This window comes from Heterocephalus glaber, unplaced genomic scaffold (genome assembly GCF_053883595.1).
Source record: "Heterocephalus glaber isolate CG9 unplaced genomic scaffold, H.glaber_assembly_v1.0 deba00001140, whole genome shotgun sequence".
Taxonomy (NCBI): domain Eukaryota; kingdom Metazoa; phylum Chordata; class Mammalia; order Rodentia; family Bathyergidae; genus Heterocephalus; species Heterocephalus glaber.
In genome coordinates this window covers 600768-625445 of record NW_028258200.1, presented here as the reverse complement: position 1 = coordinate 625445, position 24678 = coordinate 600768, and the positions used below count along the sequence as shown (strand labels likewise).

Sequence of the window (24678 nt, the reverse complement as noted above, 5' to 3'; positions counted from 1 at the left end):
CTTGGGCCTCTTGCGTCTTCCTCCATCCTTTGCACCCTTCCTCTCTCAGTCTCCCTCCCCTCTCTCCTGGCCACATCCTTTCTCTTTCCCAGAGTCCCCAACCCATGTCCACCCCCAGTCTCTCCCTGACTTTGTCTTTGGACCGAGATGGGGCAGGGTATGGAGAGGGACCTCCCAGGCCATCTGTCCCTGGAGCCCCTGGTGGAGATGGGGTGGAGGGGCAGGTTCTTCTGGGTATGCGAACTGGAAGTTGGGGTTGCTTCGGCCTGGCCCTGGGCCTGGGCCTGGACCACCTGCACTCTTAGCGGTGCCCAGCCTGCAGGCCCTGTGGCCTCCTCCCAGCCCCTCTGTTTCCAGCCCTCCACCCTTAGCTGCTCCTCGCTCAGTGCCCTCCTCTTCCTATTTCTCCTTCTCCCTCCTTCCTCCCTTTCCCTCTTGGGCAGGAATGACAAGAATTGATTAAATGTATCCTCAGCTCCTCAGCTCTGGGCTCTTCATGTCCCCCAGGGAGTTAAGTGGTCCCTGCCCCTCAGGCCTTGTTAGATTCCAAGAAAAGCAGAATGCAAAGGGCTCTGTGTGCATGCACGCATACACACAAGTGTCCCTGTGAGTGACATCACAGCCAGTGCCCTGGGAAGGTGTCTTGTGTATGTGTGTGTGGCCCATGCACGTCCGTGCAACGAGTGTGCATGACTGTGAACATGTGTCTTCATGCACATGTGCCTGCGTCCTGCCAGGATCTTCATGTGCTGCTCTGTGGTCTTCATGCTGGAAGCTGCCTCTGTGTGTCCAGGTTACAGCAGGGAACCTGTGAATCCACATAGGATGCCCAGGAATATGTGTGCTCTCTGTAGTCTCTGGGTACACACTCATGTCTCTGTGTGTGCACCCATGTGCACACCTGTGTGCAGGGCACATGTGTGAGCATGTCTGTGTGCCATGTCCACACGCCCCTGGCTGCCTGGCACATGCCTCCCTCTGGCCCCCTCCTGCGGGCTCCTGTCCCAGGCAAGACAGCCATGGTGTCGGTGGCATGTGGCCTCAGGAGCCTGAAGGTAAGAGGAGGTGCAGGGAGGGTGCTCACTAATGAGGCCACCTTCCTTCCCAACCCGGAGCTGGCACCACTAATAAGCACTGCAGTAAGCAGCTCCCCAGGGAAGGCTGCGCATGCCTGCTCTCCCTCCCCGGGGCCCAGGCTCTACCTTCCCCCATCTTGGGTGTTGCAGGAGCCTGGGCTGCATGAGAAAGCACAGGCATAGCCAGGGGCCATGCCCTGGTCCCACAGGAAACCCAAGACGCCAAGTCCCTATCATCAGGCTGCTCCTGGGAGCCAGCTGGTAAAGTGCCCCTATGTGTTGGAACTCAGCTTCCACCAAACATGCCCTGCGGAAGGAACCCCCACCCCCAAAGGGTGCCTCCTCAAATCAGCAGCTGTAAAACCAGCCCCAGTCTGGCAAGCAAGGGAGGGCCAGCCACTAATCCTAGTGCTGTGTGACATTGGGCAAGTCCCTGCCCCTCTCCGGGCCTTCATTTCCTTGTCTGTAAAATGAGGACAGATCAGAGCACTTTCCTCACAGGGCAGCATGTGCGTTATTGGTGACACGTGACAATTTTAGCTAGTATGTAGGCACCTCACACAAGCTAGGCAAACACTTTATTACTGAGCTACATCCCTAGTCTTCATTTATACGTTCTACTTTGAGACAGTCTTTATAAAATGCTAAGTTGCCCAGGCTGGGCTCAAACTTTCAACCCTCCTGCCTCAGATTCCTGGGGAGCTGGGATTGCAGGCATGTGCCAGCATAGCTGGCTGAATATGTACTACTCTAACTATGTATTTATTTTCAAGAGGGCTGGGGATTTAGCTCAGTGGTTCCTCCGCCCGCCTCGCAAGCGCAATTTCCCAAGTTCTATCCCCGGTACCAAAAATATTTTTTTTTTCATGCATCTATTTCATCCACTGTTGCTCCTAAATATCTTTGGGGATTGGTTTCAGGACCCTCTGAAAATACCACAGCCTCTGGATGCTCCAGCCCCTTGTGTAAAATGGCTAACATTTTCATCAAACATCTCCCATGCACTTTAAACCCTCTGCAGATTGTTTATAACACCAAATACAAGGTAAATGCTGCATACACAGTCGTTACATTGTATCATTCAACATTAACCTGCTCCACAGATTGTTTACATAGGAAACAGTGTGCTTAAGTAGTCATTACATTGTATTGTCCAACACTAACCCCTCTACAGATTGTTTACAATATTCAATAAAATATAAATGCTAGTGCATAGTCATTACATTGTATCTTTCAGGGAGTAATGAGGAGAAGAAAGGTCTATACGTGTTCAACACAGGTGCATGTTAAAAACTATTTTCAGTAGATTAGAAGATGGAGAAACAACTCCAGACATACTCAGCCACCTCATCTTTGACAAAGGAGCCAACAACCCTCATTGGAGGAAAGACAGCCTATTAAATAAACAGTGTTGGAAAAACTGGATTTCAACCTGCCAAAGATTGAAACTAGACCCATATCTATCACCATGCACTAAACTACAATCTAAGTGGATTAAAGATCTAAATATTAAAACAGAAACACTAAACTTGCTGGAAGGTAAGTTAGGTAGAACTCTTGAAGACGTTGGCATAGGAAAAGACTTTATGAATAAAACCTCAGTAGCACGGGAACTAGCACAAAGAATCAACAACTGGGATCTCATTTTATCAAAAAGCTTCTGCATGGGGCCAGGGATTTAGCTCAGTGGTTTTGCCGCCTGCTGCACAAGTGCAAGGACCTGAGTTCGATCCCCAGTACCAAAAAAAAAGCTTCTGCACTGCAAGAGAAACCACCAACAGAGCTAACAGACAACCTACAATGTGGGGGAAAAAATTTTAGCTGCTGTACCTCAGACAAAGGTCTACTATCTAGAATATATAAAGAATTGAAAAAAATCAGACCCCCCAAATTCAAAGACCCAATGCAAAAATGGGCATCTGAAATGAACAGATATTTCTCAAAGAAGTAAAAACAGCAAATAAACACATGAAAAAATGTTCAACATCACTGGTCATTCGAGAGGTGCAGATGAAAACAAGAGATTCCACCTCACCCCACAAAGAATAGCTGCTATTAAGAAATCAACCAATAACAAATGCTGGCAGGGATGTGGGGAGAAAGGAACCCTTCTCCATAGTTGGTGGGAGTGCAGACTGGGGCAACCACTGTGGAAATCAGTACGGAGATACCTCAGAGAACTAGGGCTAGAGGTCCCATTTGACCCAGCTATTCCCCTGCTGGGTATCTTCCCAAAAGAATTAAAAGAATCATACCATAGCGGCACATGTGCACCCATGTTCATAGCGGCACAGTTTGTAATAGTTAAAGCTTGGAAACAGCCTAAGTGCCCATCAACTGGAAACTGGATAAAGAAAATGTAGTTTGTTTAATAAAATGGAGTATTACTCAGCCATAAAGAACAAGAAGCTAGAGACATTTATAGCTAAATGGATGCACATTGAGGCGATACTCTTAAGTGAAATAAACAGGACACACATGTGTAAATACTGAATAGTTTCTCTAGTGTGAGAAACTGAAACTGTAAATAAGGATGAAAATGATTAAAACGAATAACTGATAATTTGAAATAGGAAGAAAAGGTCCAAAGGGATAGGAAAAGTGGGAGGGGAAGGGGAAAGGAAAGGAGGGAAAGGAAAAATTATGAGAAGAGGAAAAAATGGAAACAAAGTCTATGTAAATAGAGAAGAGTGGAGGGGGTGAAGGGAGCACAGGGAACGGGGAAAAAAATAAAAACCAAGATACATCATGTACAGGTACAAGCACCCAATGATAAATGTAAATGTATTATATACCTAAAATGTACCAATAAAAGAATTTAAGCAAAAAAAAAAACCAAAAAATAAAAACCTATTTTCAGGGCAGGGGATTTAGCTCAGTGGTGCTGTGCATGCCTGGCCAGCACAAGGTCCTGAGTTTGATCCCTGGGTACCAGAAAAAATAAATAAATAAAAATAAAAAATATTTTCAGTCCATGGTTCATTGGATTTCTGGATGCAGAGCCCACCAAAATGGAGAGCTGACTGCACACAGTGGTGTATGTATCTGTGCACCTTGCATTTTGTGCATCTAACATCAGACCCTGATTTCACAAATATCACTTAAGACATGGTTAAAATATGCCCTTAAAATTTAAGAGTAATGTGGTTTAAAGGGAAATGTTAAGTAACTGAGATCAGTGGGCATCTGAGTGTGACAAATGTTCTGACACACATTAACAGATGACTGCAGCCATGTGCCCCAGGTTCATAAGGCCCTTCCTACCTGAGGGGGAAGGGACTAAGTCCCCAGCCCCCCTAGAATGAGAAATGCACCGAAGGATGCTGTCCCCACCTTATCATCCTAATCACCAAAACAGGAGAGTTGGCAGGAGCAGCTACTGTGGGGCAGGTGGGCACAGGCCCCCGAAAATGGCAGAGGATGCAGTGTCCTCATATGGGACCCTGGGGTGTATCGTTGGACACCGAGTGGCCCAGCTGAAGGCAGAGGTGACCTGAATCTGGCAGAGGTGGCTCCAGGTGGAGCTCTGTACCACATCTCCTGGGAAGGAACAAGGAGAGGCCCCAGCCTCTCAATAGGCTCCTCTCTGACACCCACCTCTTCCTGGTGCCCTCGAGAGGACAGCCTGTCCCACAGCCCTCAATGTCTCCTGTCCCCCCAGAGCCAGACATGAATCACAGGGATTTACAGCCTGGCCTGGAGTGGGATTTATGAGTCCTTCTCAAGCCCGGCACAGGAAGGGGCCACCTGTCAGCCCCCCATTGCAGCTGATTGATGCTGCTGTTTCCTGCCAAGAATAACTCCCCTCCACGGAAAGCAGCACAGGGAAAGACTCCCAGGCCTGAGGGTCCTCATCATCTGCCCTGTGTCAGATGCAGCCCCATGCCCTCCCAGTCCACATGTCCCCAGACCCCAGCCCCACGCTGACAAGGAAGCAGGCAGTTCCTGAGCTCTGCACCCCCAGGCCTGCCACTCTCCCTCTACAGGCTCCTTCAAAACAGATCCAAGATGGATATGGTGTCACAAGCCTGCCGGTAGTCCCAGCACTCTGGAGGCTGAGGCAGAAAGATTGCTGCAAGTTCAAGGCCAGTCTAGGCTACATTCAGATTTCAAGGCCAGCCTGAAGTGCATAGCAAGACCCTGCCTCAAAAAAACAAATATGAAAAATAAATAAAAATAAAACAAAACCGATTCAGCCCAGGTTCCCCTTGGATGCCTGGGGGACCAGTCACTCCCCTCTCCAGCCATCTGCTGAACAGGCTGGGAGGACCCGACCAAGATCCCTAGGTGAGAGGCCGTCCGGACCCACCCCTGCAGTACCCACTGTCACCACAGGGTAGCAGCAGGCACCAGGCTGGGCCTGGCCTCCTTCTGTCAGAACACGTGGTCCCCCCAGGACCCTGCACTTCAGAGGAGCAACCCGAATCTGGAGAAGGGGGGACCTGTACAAGGTCACATAGCCAGGGGCGACATACCCCACGTTCCAGTGCTCTCTCCCAGCCCTTGTGCCATAGAAGAGGCTGCAGGAAGGGAGACCGAGTCGGCTGACCTGAGGTGGAGTCCTGAGTGCCTGGCTTCTGGCTGTGTGCCCTGGGCAGGCATCCACCTCTCTGAACCTCACATACCTGGCACAGGGCGGTGCTGGATACTGCTTGGTCCTTGCAGATGTCCCACCCATGAGAGCAGGGACACTCACTCCAAGTCAGGGGTCCCTCCTGATGCCCTCCACACCTGGGTCCACCTCTCACCCCTCCTCCCAGGCCACTTGCCTGCGCCCAGTGCCAGCCGGCTCCCCTCCTCCCTGGCCCTTGCTCTCTGCCTCCCAGCCCCTTCTCTACCCAACCTGGCCCATCCCCCTCTGTCCCTCTCCGTCCCCCTCTCCTAAGGAGCCACCACCACCCACAGTGTGTTTACAGCCAGCAGCCACAGCTTTTTATTTCTCTTTGTCTCCCTTCCTCCCCTGAAGGGAAAACGCTGTTTCCCATCTCCCTGGAAGAAAGGAGAGCTCTGCAGGAGGGGAGCAAATAGAGGGAGCCCCCAGCCATGGGTCTGAACACACACATGCATGTGCACACACTCATGCATGCACATACACACGCACATGCACCCCACCACACACACACACACACACACACACACACTCTGAGCCTCCCGGAATGGCCAAGGTATTCAGAGTAATTGAAAATGTTGATCTTTTTTCTGGACCATACACAGGGCAGAGGAACACGGGGAACGCAGAGAGGGGAGAGAAGGGAAGGGGAGAGGAGAAGCCAGTGGAAAGAGAGCCAGGTGGAGACTGGGACTTCAAGGACTAGGGTGGTGGCTCCCCTCGAGCAAACAGGGAGATGCACGGTGACCCCAGCCCCACATCCACCAGGACTGCTGACCAAGAGGTGGGAGCAACCCCTGGCCCTAGTGGCCCTGGTGGCCCTGGGTGACCCTCTGATTGCTGGACAGCAGAGGGTGCCTGCCTTGTCTTGGTGGGCAAAGCGCTCCTCCAGCCCAGGGCTAGAGTCTGGACCCAGCTCCTTCATGAGCACAGTGTGTACTATTGCAGGCTCCATGCACATGTGTGCGAAGTACATGTGCTTGTCCACAGCCCCCAGCCATGGGGGGAGCAGGTGTCCCTGCAGGCAGGGGCCACATCTTGCCCATCTTGCTCCTGGCCTGGCACCCATTTCTCCAGTGCCTGTGAACCTGCAGGATTAGCCTTTGGGTCCCAGCTACGCCCAATGACAGGCCAGCCCCCTGCCAGCCTCTCAGAGGGTCCTGTGACTGCAACTATACTACCAAGGCCACTTGTGCTCCCACAGAGAAGGGAGGAAACCCATGAGCCACCCAGGTACTGAGCCCCCACCCTAGTGGCTGCTCCTTCTGTCACCAAGTCATCCCTTGACCTCTGGAGACCAGTGGTGCTTGTTGAATGAATGAATGATGGTCAGGTCTGTGTGACCATGTGCCAGGTCTGAAGCCTAATGACCTGAAGGTGCAGGTCCAGGTCCTTCAGGGGTCAGTTGAAGGTTTCCTACAAGTCCAGAGGGGGGGCCCAGCCACCAGGCCAGGTCTGGAGGCAGGGTGTCCCTGGGGGGGGGCTGCTTCACTGAAAGGTCAACCCCAAGCTAGAAGCTGTCTCTCATCCAAGTGTTTCCATCCTGACCCTTCCTCCCCTCCCTTCCTTTCCCTGGAGACCACAACCCCAACCCAAGGGCCACTCCATCCCTGGGGCTAAGTATCCACTCCTGCCCATAGCTGGTAGTGGGGAGACAAGTTCTGTCCCAACTGTCAAAAATTAGGGTTTGTCCCAAGATCAGTATCCATCCCCATGCTGAGCCCCAACTCCAGTCACAGATGGACTTCAACTGCGATCACTTACTCACCCTTGACCTGGTCACACACTGAGCCTGGACCTTTACTTAGAGACAGGCCATTAACTTCTCACATGGCCACAGTTCTTTCCAGGTTCTGGGCCTCAGTTTCCCCATGTATCCAGTAAGGGTCTTGGCCTGGGCTGGGGCTCCAAGGTGGCCCTGGTGACACACGTGCCTCAGGTACCACTACCTGCCCACCCCAAGCCCATCCGCACATCCAACCCAAGCATCACTAATTTTTGTAGCCGCCATGATAAATGGCCCTGTCGGCAAAATGACATCTTTCTAATCAGCTGCCAGACAGATGGGTCCCCGAGCGCCTGCTCCCCCTAGAGCCTGGCCAGCCTTGCTGGGGATTGTGGGAGAATAGGCTGAACACAAACACAGGGCCTGGGGCCTCGGTGTGGGGTGCTGGCAGGACCCCAAGTCAGTATGGGGGTGTTTCCTTCCTAAATATCAGACTGGGTTTAAAAACCAAATATTCCAAAGCTATTCTGTGCTTCTCTGTCCAAGCTCAGGGTTATTTATTCATTGCAAGTTTCATTTTCAGTTAGAACTTGAATATGGCTCACGTGTCCTGGGATGAGCCACTCTGTCCCTCGCTGGCTCTGAGGTGGTCTTTTCTTCCAGCCTCCTGGGACAGTGGCTGCAGAAGGACCTGGGCCTGCCTTGAGCCACTGGGACTGGGGTCTCTCGCCCCCCCTCCCCCCTCCCTGTGATGTCCCCCTTCATGAGATGGGAGGAGCTGGAGGGGGCTGGTTCCAGGGTGGCACTGAATCAGGGACAAATGCCAGCCCCTGTGTGACAGAAGAGCTGGTGGCGTCGTCACCCAACACAGGCAGCACAGCCTGGATCTGAAGATGGGGCTGCACTGCCCCCTCCTGGCTAGCAGCTCTTCTCCCAGCTGGGCTTCCACGCCTGGGGACTAAGTGATTTCCAAAAGTAGCCTGTGACCATCAGACCTTCCCATAGCCAGCAAGCCTGCCCAAGCCCATGGGGAATGCCCACCCTGGCAGCCTTCTCTCCTGCCCACGCCACCTCTGCCAGCACCGCATTTACCTGGAGAGGCTCTCGGAACGCAGCCGCCACACGGCCCGCTCTGTCCTGGGATTGGCGTCACCTCCTGCGCCCCAGGCCTGGGCCTCATTGACTCCCCACCCTGTTCGCTGTCCCTCAGCCTCTGGTCCCCTCTGCACACTGTGCTGTCCCCTTTGCCTCCGCCTTTGCCCTCCTTCACGCAGTCGCTTGTCCTGTGTCCCGTGGGCCCCCCACCAGAGCGATGCCTCACACCTCTGCCTGCTCCCTACTGCTTGCTCCTCCCTGGGGTGCAGGCCACTGCCAGGGAGCAGTCATACAGTCCTTGAATTGAGGGAACCTAGCCTTTCCCCGACAACCCTTCCTGCCCAAAGTCCCAGAGAGCAGCAGGAGCTGAAAAGGCCACATGGTGTGATGTAGCTGAGTCAGGATGGACCTCAGCTCACCACGTGCTGCCCAGCCCCAGCCCATGTGGGCCAGACAGGAACCCATAGACAGGACCAGTGTGTGGCCACCCAGGCCCGTAGCCCTCCCCTGAGCAGGGCCTCCAGGAAGCAGCGAGATGTCTGCAGAAGGAAGGAATGAACACACAAAATATTTATCTAACGCAGGCACCAGCTCTGCTGGAATAGAAAAATAACATCTGCGGGGCAGGAGGGCGACCCACAGGCTCAGTCTCGGATGTCTACCACCAGGGGGCAGAGACGGGCCGAGTGCCTGGTGCCCATGGTGAAGGCGGGTGGGCGGGGCTTGTGCAGGGTGACCCGCTGCACCTCGTGGGAGCCTGGCCCAGGCCGAGGTGTGTGGTCCAGTGGGTAGGCGTGGCGCCGCGCCATGCTGTACGCCGGGCTGCAGTTCTGGTAGACGGACGGCTCAGGCCGGGTATGAGCAGCCGGCCCAGGGCCCCCAGCCACGTCGTCCCGGTAGAACCAGGTCTTAACCATGGAGGCCAGACTGAAGCAGGGGGAGGCCCGGTGGACCGGAGTGTTGGGGCCCAGGGAGAGCGGCAGCTGGTAGCGGTTGGGGGCCGGGTTGGGGTCCATCACTCGGGAGGGGCACGGGTAGCCAAAGGTATACTGGGGAGCCCTGCGCTCGTCGGGGGGGGGGGGGCGGGTCTTCTCCAAGTTGTAGTGGCCAGGGGCCGGCGTGGGGCTCAGGCCTGCAGGGGACAGGGGTGGGGAAGGGGCTCTGTCCCTGGACCCCAGCTCATGGGTCTGAGGATGGAGCCGAGGCCTTGTTTAGCCACCTCAGCAGCAGGCAACGGAACAGTACAAGAGCAGGGAGAGAACAGTACAAGGACACCAGGACTGTGACACCGTGGTCATGACAAAGAACCGCCAGGGTCATCATAGCATGGGCAGCGGCTGACAGTGTGCTGACCTGGACCCTGGGACAGCACTGGCAAGGATGCCCAGCATGGCAGTGCTGCAGCCTGGACGTGAGCCTGTGGCAGGTCCTAGGTGACACACCATGACAGACAAAGTGAGGTCACAGTGTGACATCGGCATCTTGATGTGACACTGCAGGAAGATGCCATCATCCATGGATCCAGCCCCCACTTTGCCCCTGCTTGGGACCCCCAGCCTCAACCCCCCCCCTTTGCCTGGCCCAGCTTACGCAGGCTGGTGACGCGGCCGTCCATGGGCACCTGTGGACAGCTGGACATTCCAAAGCGGGTTATTTTGGGATCCAGGAAGTAGCAGGGCCCAGGGCTGCATAGGTCTGTAATCCCTGCAGGGTGGTCACAGAAAGGCTGTCAGGAGCCTGGCCTCCTCCAGGCACCAGAAGCGAGGGCTCCCTTGGGATTCCTGCACCCCGAAGGTGCTGGGCCCCTAACTTGCTCATCTTCGAAATGGGATTTTTATCACATGACTGCTGCTCTGAAGAGCTGGTTCAGAGGAATGGATGGAATAATAGCTACAGTGGACAATAATGCCACTGCAGAGATGGTCAGAGACCAGAGCCAGTCGTGACAGCCACGTGGCTATTGTTAGTACTGAAAAAAGGCCCAGGTCAGGCCAGGGAGCTCCCTGTCCCTCCCGAAGAGGGGCCCAGCAGGCACCCTGACTCCAAGCCCAGCCTCTCCTCCCACCTGCCCAGGTCTGCTGTGGGCTCTGCTCCTCTGCCATGGGGCCGCCATGCCCACCATGTCCCCACTGTCCTCCCAGGCAGCACATGGCATCCAGAGCCAAAGGACCCCACTCTGCCACCAGGGCACCAGCATCCCTTCCCAGTCCCCTGGGGACATCTGCCTTGGGCAGTGGGCGCTGGGGAAGCCTCCTTCTGTCCCACTTGGAGCAGGCCTTGTCTCCCATGTCCTGTGGCCATGGAAGAAGGCTCCAAGCCTCTCTTGTCCCCCAGCCCCAACTGTCACCCTGCCTCATGGGACGCCGGGTACACCCACTCACGCTTCTCGGAGTGCCTCTCATGCAGGGTGAGCGCCGGCCCCCGGAACAGGGAGATGTCGTGGGCCATGTAGCCCATGCACGATGGTCGCAGGTACCTGGCGGGCCCGGGACCTGGGAAGGCAGACAGGGACCTGGTCAGAGGCAGAAAGCCTGGACCCAGGGCACCCTGAGAACATCGGGGCCTGGGCTCTTCCTGCTGCCACCGAGTGCCCCAAACCCTCATCCACTGAGCTGCCTTGGGGGAAAGCAGTGACCAAGACGAGCTGCAACCTTTCAGGCAGGCGACTCTGCACCGAGTACCATGCTGAGCCTTCAACATGGATTATTCAGAGAAGCCTGCAGACCACCCTGTGAGGTGGAACATTCTTAATTTTCCCATGTTATAGATGAGACTATTGAGGCTTAGAAATATCAATCTTTTGGGGGGGCGGGGGAACCGGAGATTGAACTCAGGTCCTTAGCTTGCGAGGCAGGCAGTGGAACCACTGAGCCCTGAAATATCAATCTTTTGGGGCATGGCGGCACACGCCTGCAATCCCAGCACTTACAGGCTGAGGCAGAAGGATCGCTGTGAGTTTGAGGCCAGCCTGGGCTACATAGTGAGTTCAAGGCCAGCCTGAACTACTAGAGGCCCTGTTTCTAAAAAATGAATAAATAAATAAAAAATCCCAGTAGCTAATACTGCCTGCCTCCAGTTCAGTGTGGAGCAGTGGGTCTTCTGTAAGGCTTTGAGGGGATCCTGCAGGGGCTTCACAGTGGGGAACCCCCAACAGCAGCAGGCCAACCCTGAGACAGGGCAGCTCTCACCTCTGATCAGAGCCATGATGACCGGAGTCTGCTTCACCTCCTGCCTCCAGGGCAGCTGCTCCTCCTTTTCTGGGTGCTGGGCATAGAACACAGAGTTGCCAGCTGCCTTGGGCAGCCTCATGGCTGAAGCCAGGCGCCCCTGCCAGAGATGTGGGGGTTGGGCAGGAAGATGTTCTCCTCCAACCCCTTCTCCACAGCTGAAGCTGAGTGACGTCACGGCAGAACTTGGACACAGAAGCCTGAGTGTTTATTTCCCCAGTTGCCATGGCTCTGGGCCATGGCGTGGAATTCTACGCTTCAAGCCCAGTTGTGGAACCCTGGTCCCCAAGCAGGCTAAGCAGCCAGGGGGCCCCAGGACCTGTGGTCAGGAAAGGGAGGATGGGCCACCTGAGTTGCTCCTCCCCACAGTGGGTGCCCCAGGCTGTAGACCAGAATGGAAAAGGGGGGATTAGGGGCTGGGGATTTAGTTCAGTGGTTCCGCTGCCTGCCTTGCAAACTCAAGGACCCTAGTTCAATCCCTGGTACCAAAAAAAAAAAAAACCAGAATGGAAAAGGGGGCTCCTACTTTCGCCCCTGCTACCTGTCTCCCCAGGTTTGGACAGGCCCTCCTTTCTGTAAAAGCCTGTTTTTCAGGCTGAGGATGTGGCTCAGGGGGACAGCAACTGCCTGGCATCTGAGGCCCTGGGTTAAATCCCCAGGATTGGGGGAAAAAATAAAAAATTACTTTTCCTTGCAAAAGATTAAGCCAACTATTTCTCACTAAGGTATGACTGTCTGACAGCCCCTTTCCCAGGGAATACTATCTTACCCTTAAAATCCATCTCTAGTTTGAAGAATACTTGGCAAATACAGGGGATGGAGGGGTAACCCTGCTGCGCAGCTGCTTCCCATACAGCTGCTACAGGACTGATAGGGCCCAGGGCTGAGGAAATGGGGGAGCTCCCCCATCCCAAGAGCCCAGGAGGTCTGAGCCGAGCCGGTCACACCCACATGTGTGACTCAGAGTGGGATTTGATATGAGTTTGGCAAAGGTCTCCACTCCAGGAACCAGAGGATGCTGGCATGGAGGGGTCGCTACCATCAGGGCACAATAAGGAAACTGAGGCCAGCCAAAGTCCGTAAGGGTCAAGACTCCCTCAAAGTGGCCTGGTGCATCCAGAGCAGAGTGGAACAGGACCTGAAGTCCTCAGGTCCAGGGTGCCCCCTACCCCATCCCGCACTTGCTCGCAGCCGCTTCTCCCCATGCTCCTTTTCTGCATCTCCTATGCTTGGCCCACAGGCAGCCCTCGCCCCTCCAAAGTGCCAGCCCTGTCCCTCGCATCCCTCCTGTCTCAGAGTCCATGGGTGGGGGGGGGGCACTGGGAACGCCTCTCCTCAGCTCCCCGGGCCACCTGTCCCCTGTCTACAGACCCAGTAATCCTGAGCCTCACCCATCCCAACTCTGCCGTTCCCTGGTGGCCAGGCCTCCCCAGGGGCCACCTCCCATCAGGCCCTGCCCCCATCTCCAGGTGTCCTCAGGACCACCACCTCCATCAACGCCTTTCAGCCCCACTGTCCCCACAGCAAGCCTGGTCCCCATCCCACCCCGCACTGTCCATCCACCTGGCCTGGACCATCCTGCCTGAAGCCACCACCACGGAGACCCCAAGGTGCCAGGCCCTCCTCCTTGTCCCGTCTCTCCTCCCGAGCAGCCCCATGCTGACCCCACCCTCATCTCTGACCAACCTGCCTGCCCTGTCCCCAGAGGTTGTGCCCAGCATGGCTCCTTCCCTGCCCTCCTCCAGCCCCCACTTGCCTGCTCCTAGCAGGGAAACTGAGGCCATCAGGCTGGACTCTCCCCCGCACGCCGGACCTATACATCTGCTGTCCCTGCCTCCAATTCCCCCTGGGGTTCCACCAGTCGCCTGTCCCCAGGCTGCCTCCTCCTGTCTGCTCCTTCCTGTCACACTGTGATATCCAAAGTAACCCCACCCCAGTCTACTAAGAACGTCTCCCCTAGCCGGGCCAGGTGGCACACACCTGTAATCCCAGCACTCTGGGAAGCTGAAGCAAGAGGATCACAAATTCCAGCCCAGTCTGGCCAGTTTACTGACTTAGTGAGACCTTGTCTCAAAATAAAAACTGAAAAGGGCTGGGGATTACCTCAGTGCAGGGGCCTTGAGTTTAAAAAAGGCTTTCCTGGCCACACCCATCTCCTCCACCTGGACACACTTCCCCAGGTGGCACTTCTTGCAGTCTCTGCGTCCCCTACCTGCACCCTGACTCACCACAGGGCCTTCAGGCCCACAACCTCACCCAGCCTCAGTTTGACCAGAATCCCCCCACCTGCGTGTGGCAGCCACTCCCTGCAATGACTTCCTGCTCTTCCGGATTGGCTTCTAGGCCACGCTGGACCAAAATGACCGAGCACTGTGTCCTCACCCAGCACCAATCCCTGTTCCAGAGTGTCCTCCCAGAGCACCTGCCCCAGCCCCACCGCCCGTTCAGGGGCTCCCTGCTGGCTCCTCTACCTCCTCGAAACGGGTCAACACTGGTGAGGCTGATTCATCTTAGAGACCAACTTCACAGGGAGGAGCACTTTCTCCTCAACACCAGGGTGCAGGATCAGCCCCATGAGGGCACAGTAGATGCCGGTGGCTTCTAGGGAGACACACATCCCTTCTGGGGTGTCCCCTCGGGACGCAGAATCTGACCCTTCCCGAGGAAACCAGAAAAATCCAGATTAAGATTCAGAATAATTGTCCTGTCCTTGCCAAAAAGGACAGCGTCGTGAAAGACAGACAACTGAAGTCTTGTGTCTCAGTGACAGCCACCCAACAGACAGACAGCTAAGGGGACCCGGAAGCCGCACTTTCTCTTGTTATAAAGGATGTTGCTGGGAAAATTGGCAAAACCGGAAATAAATGCCTGCAGCTTGCTTCAAAGTCTGTTCCCATGCTAATTTCCTGATTATGATAACTGCACTCATGCTATGAAAGACTCATCCTTGTTCCTAGAACTGTTCAGAGGGGAAGGAGAATTATTTCTGCAACTCACTCTCAAATGATTCAGAAAAAAAAAATGTATATATATAGAAAAGCATTTTTAAAATGGGCTAAAACACTAACATTTAGGAAATTCAAGTGAAGAGTATATGGGAAATAATAGTTTGGCCACTTTTACATAAGTCTGAAATTGAGTGACAATAAAAAGTTTAAAAGAGCAAAGGTGTGGTGGCACACATCTGTAATCCCAGCTGCTCAGGAGGTTGGGGCAGGAGGATTGCATGTTTGAACCTAACTTAATGAGACCTAGTCTCAAAATAAAAAAATAAAAAGTTCCTGCAATCCCAGCACTAGGGAGGCTGAGGCAGGAGGATTGCTGTGAGTAAAAGGCCAGACTGGGCCACACATAGTGAGTTCAAGGCCACTCTGAACTACACAGTGAGATCCTGTCTCAAAAAAACCAAAATATAAAAATAATAAATAAATAAATAAATAATGTGGTTCAGGGCTCTTCAAGTTCTACCCCTAGTACCACCAAAAAAAATTTTTTAAGTGAAAGAAAAAGAAAAATATATTGGCATCTCTGGGCTCAGCCCTGATCTTCATCTTGCTTTGTGCCATGATCCTCGCTCCATGCTGTTCACCTCTTCTTGCAGCTTTAATTCCATCACTGGTGCCCAGGAATCACTGAACACATTTATTTCTCTGGACCAGACTTTCTTAAGAGCATTAAGCTCATGTGTGCACCGTCTGTCCAGTGTCACCCACATTTCCCCAAGCACCTCAAATCAACACACCCAAAGACTGTCTTGTGGGGTGCCCCACCCTGTTTGTCCCAGTGCCTGAAACCATCACCCCAACCAGTGCCCCAGTCAGAACCCTGGGCTTCTCCCGGACTTTTCCTCATCCTTACTCCCCACATCCAACCTGTCCCCAGGTCACTCAGGCTTCTGTGTGAGATTCACCTGTGTCCTGGCCCCTAGCACAGTTCCTAATTCCAGGTCTGTGCTTAGGAAATACTCATGGGTGAATGGATAAGCTGAGGAACTGACCAACCAGACTGACCAACCAGAGAATCAGCACCCCTGACCTAGGAGCACAGGTGTGACGGAGGCCTGCATGTCCACACCAAGAAAGGCTCAATCCCTCAAAGGACTGCTGGCCAGTGGCCTCAGTTCATCCTACACAGTCCCCACAGGCTGTTTGCTGTCCCCAGGTGAGCCATCCGAAGGAAGCAAAGCAGAAGCCCTCCCTCCTCGATGACCTGGAAGCCATACAGTGCCCTCTGGGCCACAAAGCCCAGCCCTACTCACCAAGGGAGGGGACGACAAGAGGACTTGAAAGGCAGAAGGTGGGGTCACTGAGGGTGTTCTGGAGCCTGGCTGCTACCTGGTTTGCACTGTGCAAGGGCAACTGGTGATGGGGCCAGGAGGGCTGAAGTCTGGGGTGCTGGTGTCTGGACTCAACTCTTTTTCAATTTTTTTTACTTTGAGACAATGTCTTCATCACTTTCCTCATCGCTGGAACACAACCCAACACCTACAACTTCACGGAGGAGAGGATTATTTTGGCTCATGTTTCATTCCATAGTTAGCTGGCTCTAAGACAGGACAGCGTGGCACAGGGGCCTGGTGGAGGAGGGTTGCTCAGGGCATGGTGAACAGGAAACAGAGATAAGGGAAGAGCCAGGAAGGGAGATACAGCTTCCAGGCCACGCTCCCAGTGACCGCCTCTTCCCACCAGACCCCACCTCCTATAGCAAGTTAGCGACGAGCCCCATAATCCATCACCTTCCAAAAGCCCGACTATGAGACCACAAGGCTTTAGGGGAACATCTAGATATGATCCATAACAGACAGGGCCTAAGTTGCCCAGGCTGGCCTCGATGCGATCCTCTTGCCTCAGCCTCCCATGTAGCTAGAACCACAAGCGTGCACCACCGTGCCCAGCTCTATCTGTCCGTGTGGGGTGCCCAGCACCCTGTCCACTTGCACCAGGTGTCTCTTGGCTGTCACCCTTGCTCTTCCTCCTAGACTCCTGAGAACTATCGTCATCTTTCTCACCACCTGGCCCTGCCTGTCAGTTTCTAACACCCCCTTCTCTCCACACCCTGGCAGCTCTGCATTTGTGGGTAGGAGAAAGGTGCAGATAGATGACCTGCTGCCAGGGGCTTGGCAAGACCATGTCTGACTCCTGAGCCCATTCTTTCCACTGCCCTGCCCACTGCGAGCTCAGGCCCAGCCCCCTACGCCAACTGCAAGCACAGTCCTATCCCCAGTAGCTTCTTAGCCTTCTTCGGGAAGCCACACCCCAGTCCCAAGTCACCTGCCCAAGTACACAAGTTCCACCCAGAGGGCGCCTGCCCAGCCCCTCCCAGGTCCACCTCTGCAGGCGGTGCAGTGAGGGTTAACAGCATGAACGAATATTTAGAAATAGCACAACCCCAGGGGATGTCAGCTGTAGCCAGCTGGTCACAGCCCCTGAAGCCACAACCCTTTGTGGACATGGTATGGTGGGGAGGGCCTGATCTTGGGGACAGAGGTTCCAAGAGGGCCCCCCAGCCCCAGTCTCCAGCTCCACCTTCCCAGTGTGGCTCGAGCATGGCTCAGACCCGCACCCTGCCCTGCCAGGCAAAGCCTCCATGGCTTCCCAGCTTCTGCTCCTGAAGGTGGTGGAGACAATTTCACAGCTCCTGAATTGTGTAATTGCTGGGACGCTGCTCCTACTCCCCCCACAGGAGCCTGGCTGCTGGACTTGGAGGAACCTAATGCCTCAGCCAGAAGCAGGACCAAGACAGCTCCTAGCAGAGCCCGTGGTCCAAGCCAGGGCACGAGACTGCAGGGCCAAGGATCCAGTACCTCAGCCCACATCCCCTGGCACCAAGGTGCCCTTGTTTCTGGTCCTCCATGGCTGGTGGGCAATTCCCCAAGGACAGAGCCTGGGCAGCTAGAACCCGCCCCGCTCCGGCACCACCCCATCTAGGGCACAAGCACACGCCGTTACCAGCAGGCTGGCTTTGGCAGGGCTCCTCGGGTGGGGCCAGGCGGTCACAGTGCCAAACACCCCAGCTGAGGGCAAGGCCAAACACTGCAGAGCAGGGACATTTATCCAAGAAACTCTGAGAGTGGAGAGTGACCAGAGGCACCCAGCCAGTATGCGTGGCTGAGCACTGGCAGGAGATCGGGTGTTCCTGGACTCTCTGTTATCTTGGAGAAACTGAGGCAGCACATACCCCAGGTCCTAGTAGCTTCAGAGAATTTTAAATCTTCCTTCACTTGTGGGCAGGGGCCCTCTTCATTCTTCCACCACCCCTTGTGTCCTATCCTGGACTCTGCTGGGAAGAGGGCAGTCCCGGGGCAGGGGAGGTATCCAAGCACCCCTGACCCAGCTAGGCAGGCCCCAGGGGACTAGGAGAATTTCAGAGCTTGGTTCCGTGGCCAGTGTGTGGAAGAAGGGCTGAGAGGGCTTCCTGGAGGAAGGGGAGTGGCCCAGCTCGCCTGGCCAACCCAAACCTAGGAAAGTCATAGGATAGGTTAGATAGAGGCAGAAGGGAGGAGGAGCCAGGCCTGAAGCTGCCAGGAAGGCCCAGGGCAGCTCTGCCCAGGATAAGCATTCCCAGGAGGCTGGGGAGGGGACCACAGAGCTGAAAGCACTGCCCTATCCAACAGCCTTGCTCTAAGAAAGCAGGAGGCAGCCAGGGACCAGTTCCAAGGCAACACAGGGCCTCAACTTTCCCCTCCTCCAACTGCACAACACTCCTCAACTTCAGTCCAGGGTTCGAGTCCTGGGCTGAGGGCTGAACACAGGCCAAGCCAGAGCACCAGCAACCCTTTTGTACCGAGAGTCTCAGTTTCCTCATCTGTACCCCAGGGATCTGACCTCCCCACCACACACACACACACACACACACACACACACACACACACCCCCAGGGTGAGAAGGCTCAGCAACAAGGGCAGACCTGGACACTTCTGCACCAGAGCTTACACTGTCTTTCTGGGCCTGTGCTGATCTGCCGCTCTGCCCGGCCAGCAATGAGGCAAGGAGGCTCTGAGCAGATCCCAACTTGTATCCAATTCCTACTCAAATCCAGTCCCAACTCAAATCCCAGCTGTGGGTGGCTGCTTCTGTCTGGAGGCTCTGTAGACAGACAGACTCCCAGCAGTATAGCTGCTGACCCGTGGGTGGAAATCAGGAGAAGCCAGGACAGGCAAGATGGAGGACGCGGGCTGGGGGACATCTCCACCCAAGCTGGTGATCCATAAAGAAACAAAAGCCTTCTTTCCTCTTCGTTCCTGAAAATAAAATCCTTTCCCTCCAAATGCAGGCTCCGAACACCACCCCCAGCCCGCACCGCACTTGGCCGAAATTAGCCCCTAACGAGGACCAGGTGTCTCGCTGACTCAGGGAAGGAAAAACAAGGGACAAGTTGTGGAATCAATGGCTTCATTGCCACCAAGGCCAACACGGATCAGCTCCAGCCCCAGGTCTCCAAGGGAGCCCAGAGGAGAGCTCATGGGTTTGTCAAAATCCCCTACAGAACAGCAAGTCGACCCCAGCAGCCATTTATTGAGCACCTACTGTATGCAGCCACCTCTCCAGAGAAGAGTTCAGGTGTGCAGCTCCCATCAAAAGAGGCCATGTGTGTAAAGTTGTATTTAAACCATGAAACAGCATTCAGAAGGCTGAGGCAGGAGGACTGTGAGTTTGGGCGTGGCCTGGACTATACAGCAAGACTCTTTAGTGCGTGTACTAAAATTGGAATGATACAGTGGATATTAGCATGGCTCTGCCCAAGTTTGACATGAAAATTTGTGAAGCATCCTATATTAAAACAAAAAAATAGATAAATAAACTAAAAGACAAGAGTGTTTTGCTGAGCACCGACTGTATGCCAGGCACTTGAGGAACCTTAAAGCATTTTATCTTCAAAAACCCAGTTTTACAAATAAGGAAACTGAGACACAAGAGACAAAAGGACCTGTTTAAGATCAGGCAGCCAAGTGGGAGAAGTGGGAGGTGAACTCAGGTCTGTTTTGGCCCAAGTCCTTGCTTTCTCTGCCTCAGTTTCTTTATCTGCAAAATGGGGCTCAGTTTGTTGCAAACTGTGAAGTGCCGCACAGCCTGCAGGATTGTGGCTGGGCCCAGGAGGGGGTAGGGAGGGGGTGCGAGGTGAATGGGGTGGAGTGGCCCAGAGGATCTGAGTGGTGAAACCAGGAGAGATCAGGAATGCTCTTCCATCCCTTCTCTCTCAAAGAAACTGAGGCCAGGCAGCGCAGATACTGGAGCCAGGCAGAAAGCAGGCAGAGCTCCAGGCACTGGAAACTCCAGGATAATAATATTGCCCTTTCTCCAAGTCCTGCTCAGACCAGGCAGAGAAGTTGCTGCTGGGCGGGTGCCAGGAGAAGGCCTGGAGCAGTTAGCAGTTAGGTAGGAGCTAAATCCAGGGCCAGACTTCAGGAGGAGCCCCTTCTGGACAGCCGATTCTGCCCTGTGCTCTCCTTCTCCCACCTCAGTAAGGACCTCTTCCCCTCGGAGCCACACCCCTCCTCCATACATGGGGGCTGTGAGGGGTGCCCACTCACCTTGCAGGAGGACGTGGGGGGCAAATGATGCCCTGTGGGGAGTCTAGACATCTCTCTTGGTGGACTGGACACACTGAGGGCCTTGTGACCACTACTCAAATGGTAGTGGTTACATGAGTGCCTCTGCAAAATGGGGTCCCTGGGGGATCAGAGGCAAAGCTGGCTTCCTCTCTAGGCTTGGAGTGTGTGGAGACCCCCACACTACCTCCTAGTCCCTGCTAGGGCAGAAAGGAGGGAAGTGAGACCCGGCCCAGCTCAGGCTCCTCCCAGAGGGGTCAGGAGGTCCCAGAAGCGGGGCGAGGTGCTCAGAAGTCTGGACCCTGTTGGGACCTTGTCCCAGGTTTCCAGGGTGGGGCCTGGCCCTGGAGCGGCGCAGGACGGGCCCTTTAAGAAGGTCGGGGGTGGGTGCAGACTGGGAGCCCAAGCCCCCGCCCCCACCGCACCAAGCTGGGTCCTTGCCTCCCCGCCCCAGCTCAGTGTGCGCCGGCCCTGAGCGCACTCCTGTCCCAAGTCCTCTCCCGTCCCAAGTCCCCGAGCTGCCGCGATGCACCCCAGCCCGTGGGCCCCGCGCTCTGTGCCCGCCCTGGCCTTGGCTCTCACTTGGGCGCTGCTGGCTGGACCCGCATCTGCAGGTGAGTGAAGGACTGAGACCCGACCCAGCCTGGGGGAGGTCTGAATGATCCCCAGATGGAGAGAATGGCGCAGGGGGTCACCCAGATGGGTCTGAGGGGGCTGTGCGTCCTTTGCTCCAGGAGCCGTCTCCAGGATCCTCCCTGGGGTGGACAGGAAGGGACTCTCGAAGGCTCTGAATCCAGGATTGCAGGGTACCAGTTATTGGGGTGTCCAACCTGGGTGATGGGGCCCAAGAGTCAGCACCCTGGGGCATGGCCCTGCCCTCCCACTCTCCTGGGCACCCACCCACTGGGCACCCAGTCTCCTCAGGCTGTTTGCCAGGCAGGCTCAGGGCCAAAGGGCACCCAGCAACAGTGAGAAGTGGCCACCAGACACGAATGGGGGCGCTGTGAGGTGGGGATGGACAGGACGCCACCCTGCCCCACCCAGGTGTCGTTGACACACCTGGACCTCCACCTCCCGCACCCCCTGTCCCCAGCACCCTCTGCTCCCCACCATGTTTCCAGGGGGCCTGGCTCCCTCCCTTCCCTCTCCTCCCCAGGAAACCAGGTTGGTGACATACAGGACCACCCAATCCGCAGCCTCCCTGGAGCAGGGCTGGGGCCCCTCAGACACCCTTCATCCCTCAGAGAGCCCAAGCCACCCCTGCCGTGCCTCCCTGTCCCCAGCCCTGGAGCCCGACCCCAGCAGAGATGGAATGAGAGTTTGCCCTCTGAGAGGTGCTGGGCCTCTCTGTCAAGGCGCCAGGAATCCCAGTGTTACATCGTTCTTCCTTTGGGGAGGCAGGCACGGTCTAGTCATGGATCTGCGGGAGAAGGCCTGTCTGTCATTCCTGCCCTGTGTGAATCAGGGCTTCAGCCTGCTCCTTGGGACCATTCCCAAAAGGAAGGACCTGAGTCTCCCTGCCAGGGGCCCAGGCCACACCCTGCTCCCATCAGAGAGGGAAGCCAGCTCCAAAACAGGGTATCCTGGGGTGCCCAGGAGGGGATGAGTCAGGGCTGGGTACCCAGCTCCCCATTCCTACTGCCAGGTCTTGGAACCTGGGCAAGGGGTGGACTCCAGAGCTAGGGAAGGGGTGTCCATGGAGACGGGGATGGTCAGGGTTAGCTCAGCCTCAGCCTCCTGCTGAAAGAGATCCCGCCAACTTCCCCGGCCCCCATATCCTGTGGACACTGTGCTGGGCAAGGAGGAATCGAGGGGATGGATGGGCTGCATTTGGACTTATTCCAGAGGAAGAAAAGCAGATAAAACTCAAACAGTGATTCCTGATTATGGATCCAAAGAACTGAAATCAGGAGCAAGCTCAGGTGGACCAAGGTCGGCCCTTGAGCCAAAACATGATGGATAGGACAGGATTTGGCACCCAGGCGGCACTCAGCCTCGGCAGGGTGGGTGTAGGCAGGCAGAGGGTGCTGAGATTGGAAAGTATTTCGAGCATGGGCCAGGGAGAGCCCTGGGCTGGGGCACTAGGACCTTAAATGGCAGGATGTGCCCGGCTGGCAGTGGGGAGCCCACAGCGGTCTTAGGGCAGGAGCTCAGCACAGCGTCTGTGAGGTTCAGAGCATGAAGCCAGCCCTGACCTTAGAAGGATTTGGAAATGAGGAGGGGGGAAAGGGCTGGCGTTTTCCCCTGTGCCTGGCAGACAAGCTCATCTCTGTCACCACGCCTGGCGCAGCCCCCAGTCCCCATTTCTGCCACAGGAGCAGCCCACCCTCAGCCCCCAAGTCTTGGGGTCCCCTGGTCCCTGAACAAAGCACCTGGGAGACTCCATGCCAGAGCACCTCAGTCATGGGCCAGCACAGTCAGCACCTTGGGAACCACGCAGGCCAACCTCCCCGCTGTGCGGATAGGGAAACTGAGTCCTACAGAGGGAGCTGGGTGGGCTAAGCCCCACAGGGAACCCCAGCACCCACACAGAGCCTGGCCTTATGTGACATGTGGACGATAAATGCAGTACCCAGCCATGCGCAGCCCCCACAAATGAACAAGCACAGGGACAGGATGGGTGTGAGCTGGATGTAGCACACGTGTAGTTCCTGCTGATTGGGAGGCTGAGGGAGAGGATCACATCAGCACAGAAATTTCAAACTAGCCTGGGCAACATAGTAAGCTCCTGTTTGAAAAAGAAAAGAAAAAAGAGGGGAGGAGGTCACAATGAGCAGGGTGCCCAGGGACAGTGGTCCCCACACCTCTGGTCTGGCTGACTGAAAAGCAGACCCTGCGGGGCTGAGGCGAGACCCATGTCAGCAGCCTGCCAGGGAGTTCCGTGCCACCCAGATGGGGCTGAGCTGAAGGAGAGTCTTAGAGATCAAGGCCCAGGACACCAGGTCAAGAAGCTGAACCAGGGCAGACCCCACTGTCTGGAGGATGGTTCAGGGGATCGCAGTGCTGAGGACGCCTTGGAGACAGCCTGGGAGCCTTGGGTGCGTGCCCCTTGCTGCCCCAGGCTTCCAGCAGGTCAGGGGTCAGACCCATGGCCCAGCCCACCCAGACTCAGGAAACTGTTCCAGGCCAAGGATAACTGACTACTCCCAAAGCTCCAGCTGAAGGACAAGTAGGGCTTTCAGTGCCGCAGCCACCTGATGGGGAGGAGGAGGTGAGGACCCAGCAGCTATGGATACTGGGGACTGGGGCATGCTGCCCAGAGGCGTGCCGCGGTTGGAAAAAGCCCCCAGACTAAGCTCCCTGGCACGCAGATGTGGGTGCAAATAAATGCACTTGCACACAGACCTCAGGCACAGCCACTCATGCACCATGCCTTCTGGCTGGGACCAGGACCTCAGAGGCTGCTGCCTCCCTCTCCAGGCACCCATCGGCAGCCTGGGCTGGCTGGCACTGGGGCACGGTGGGCAGTGAGAACGGGGTGGGGTCGAACGTGGCCCCTCTCTCCCCGTGCTTCTCGCTCAGCTCCCACACCCCTCCTCCAGGTCAAGGTGAGGATCACACTGGCTGTGTCCTCACCAGTCCTGAATTTTCGAAAGTCGACCTGGAAGGAGCAGTGCTTGTGTGGACAGTGTGGTGCCTGCATCCTCCCTGGGGTTGGGGTTCCTCCCCACCACCACCACTTTGCTCAGGTGGCCTCTAGAAACACCCATGGGGGCACTGGGCTTGCTGTCCTGCGACTCCCAGCAAGCAAGTCAAAAGATGATTTGCAGATTAGGAAACAGGATCAGGGAGAGGCGGGACCCATCTCAGCCCACTCACTGGGCACAGGCCACAGTGCTCTTAGGTCCTCAGCATCTTCGGGCCTCTCCAGAGAAGAGAGAGACAGCTTCCCAAGCCTCCCAGACATCTGTCTCTGACCCCATGTCCCTGCAGCCAGGATCCCCTGCCTCTCCAAAGCTTCCCCACTGGCTCACAAGGAAGCCCTTCCAGAAAGCCCCTCCTGCTGGGCAGCAAATGGAGCACATTAGGCCCAGATGTGGGTTGCCGCACTCTGGAGGTAGCATGGGGAGTCCAGGCCAGGGACAGTGCCTGTCCTGTTGACCATTTCTTCTTCCCGCTCTGTGCTTGCCCATGCCTGGCTGGCTCTGGTCTGCATTTGACAGGCTGCCAGCCATGCCCGTGCAGGGACAGTTTTGGTGCATCACAGAGGCTGCCTCCCTCCCAGCCCTTACAGAAAAGACCCCCACCCCACCCCATAGTTTAGAGGGAAACGGGGCTCAGAGAGGGGTGGCTGCATGCCCAGAAGTCAGAGCACCCTTAGCAGCATGGACGCTGGGCCTCTTTGACCTTTGTCCTTGTTCCCGGTTATGGGTGCCTTGCCGGCAGGACCAGCTGCT

General features: G+C 55.7%; 2 protein-coding genes and 1 non-coding gene across 3 annotated transcripts in view; 2 read left to right on the top strand and 1 right to left on the bottom strand.

The window, feature by feature from the left end:
• Positions 1 to 9054: 9054 nt before the first annotated feature.
• Cimap1c (ciliary microtubule associated protein 1C) lies at positions 9055 to 12820 on the bottom strand. Its single transcript, XM_087210258.1, has 4 exons — positions 11695 to 12820; positions 10888 to 10998; positions 10097 to 10210; positions 9055 to 9638 (listed from the first exon to the last, which is right to left on the bottom strand). The coding sequence occupies exons 1-4, from the start codon at positions 11813 to 11815 to the stop codon at positions 9151 to 9153; spliced, it is 834 nt and encodes a 277-aa protein (XP_087066384.1). The 5' UTR covers positions 11816 to 12820; the 3' UTR covers positions 9055 to 9150.
• A 6588-nt stretch (positions 12821 to 19408) lies between these two features.
• Positions 19409 to 19512, top strand: LOC147828342 (U6 spliceosomal RNA). Its single transcript, XR_015450954.1, has one exon. It is a non-coding gene; the product is annotated as a U6 spliceosomal RNA (small nuclear RNA).
• Positions 19513 to 20682: 1170 nt separating this feature from the next.
• The window catches only part of Cspg4 (chondroitin sulfate proteoglycan 4), a 30724-nt gene continuing 26728 nt past the window's right edge, over positions 20683 to 24678 (top strand). The window contains exon 1 of the mRNA XM_004872058.3: positions 20683 to 20895. Within this exon, the coding sequence (XP_004872115.2) occupies positions 20808 to 20895 (88 nt within the window). The 5' untranslated portion in view covers positions 20683 to 20807. The remainder of the gene's footprint in view (positions 20896 to 24678) is intronic.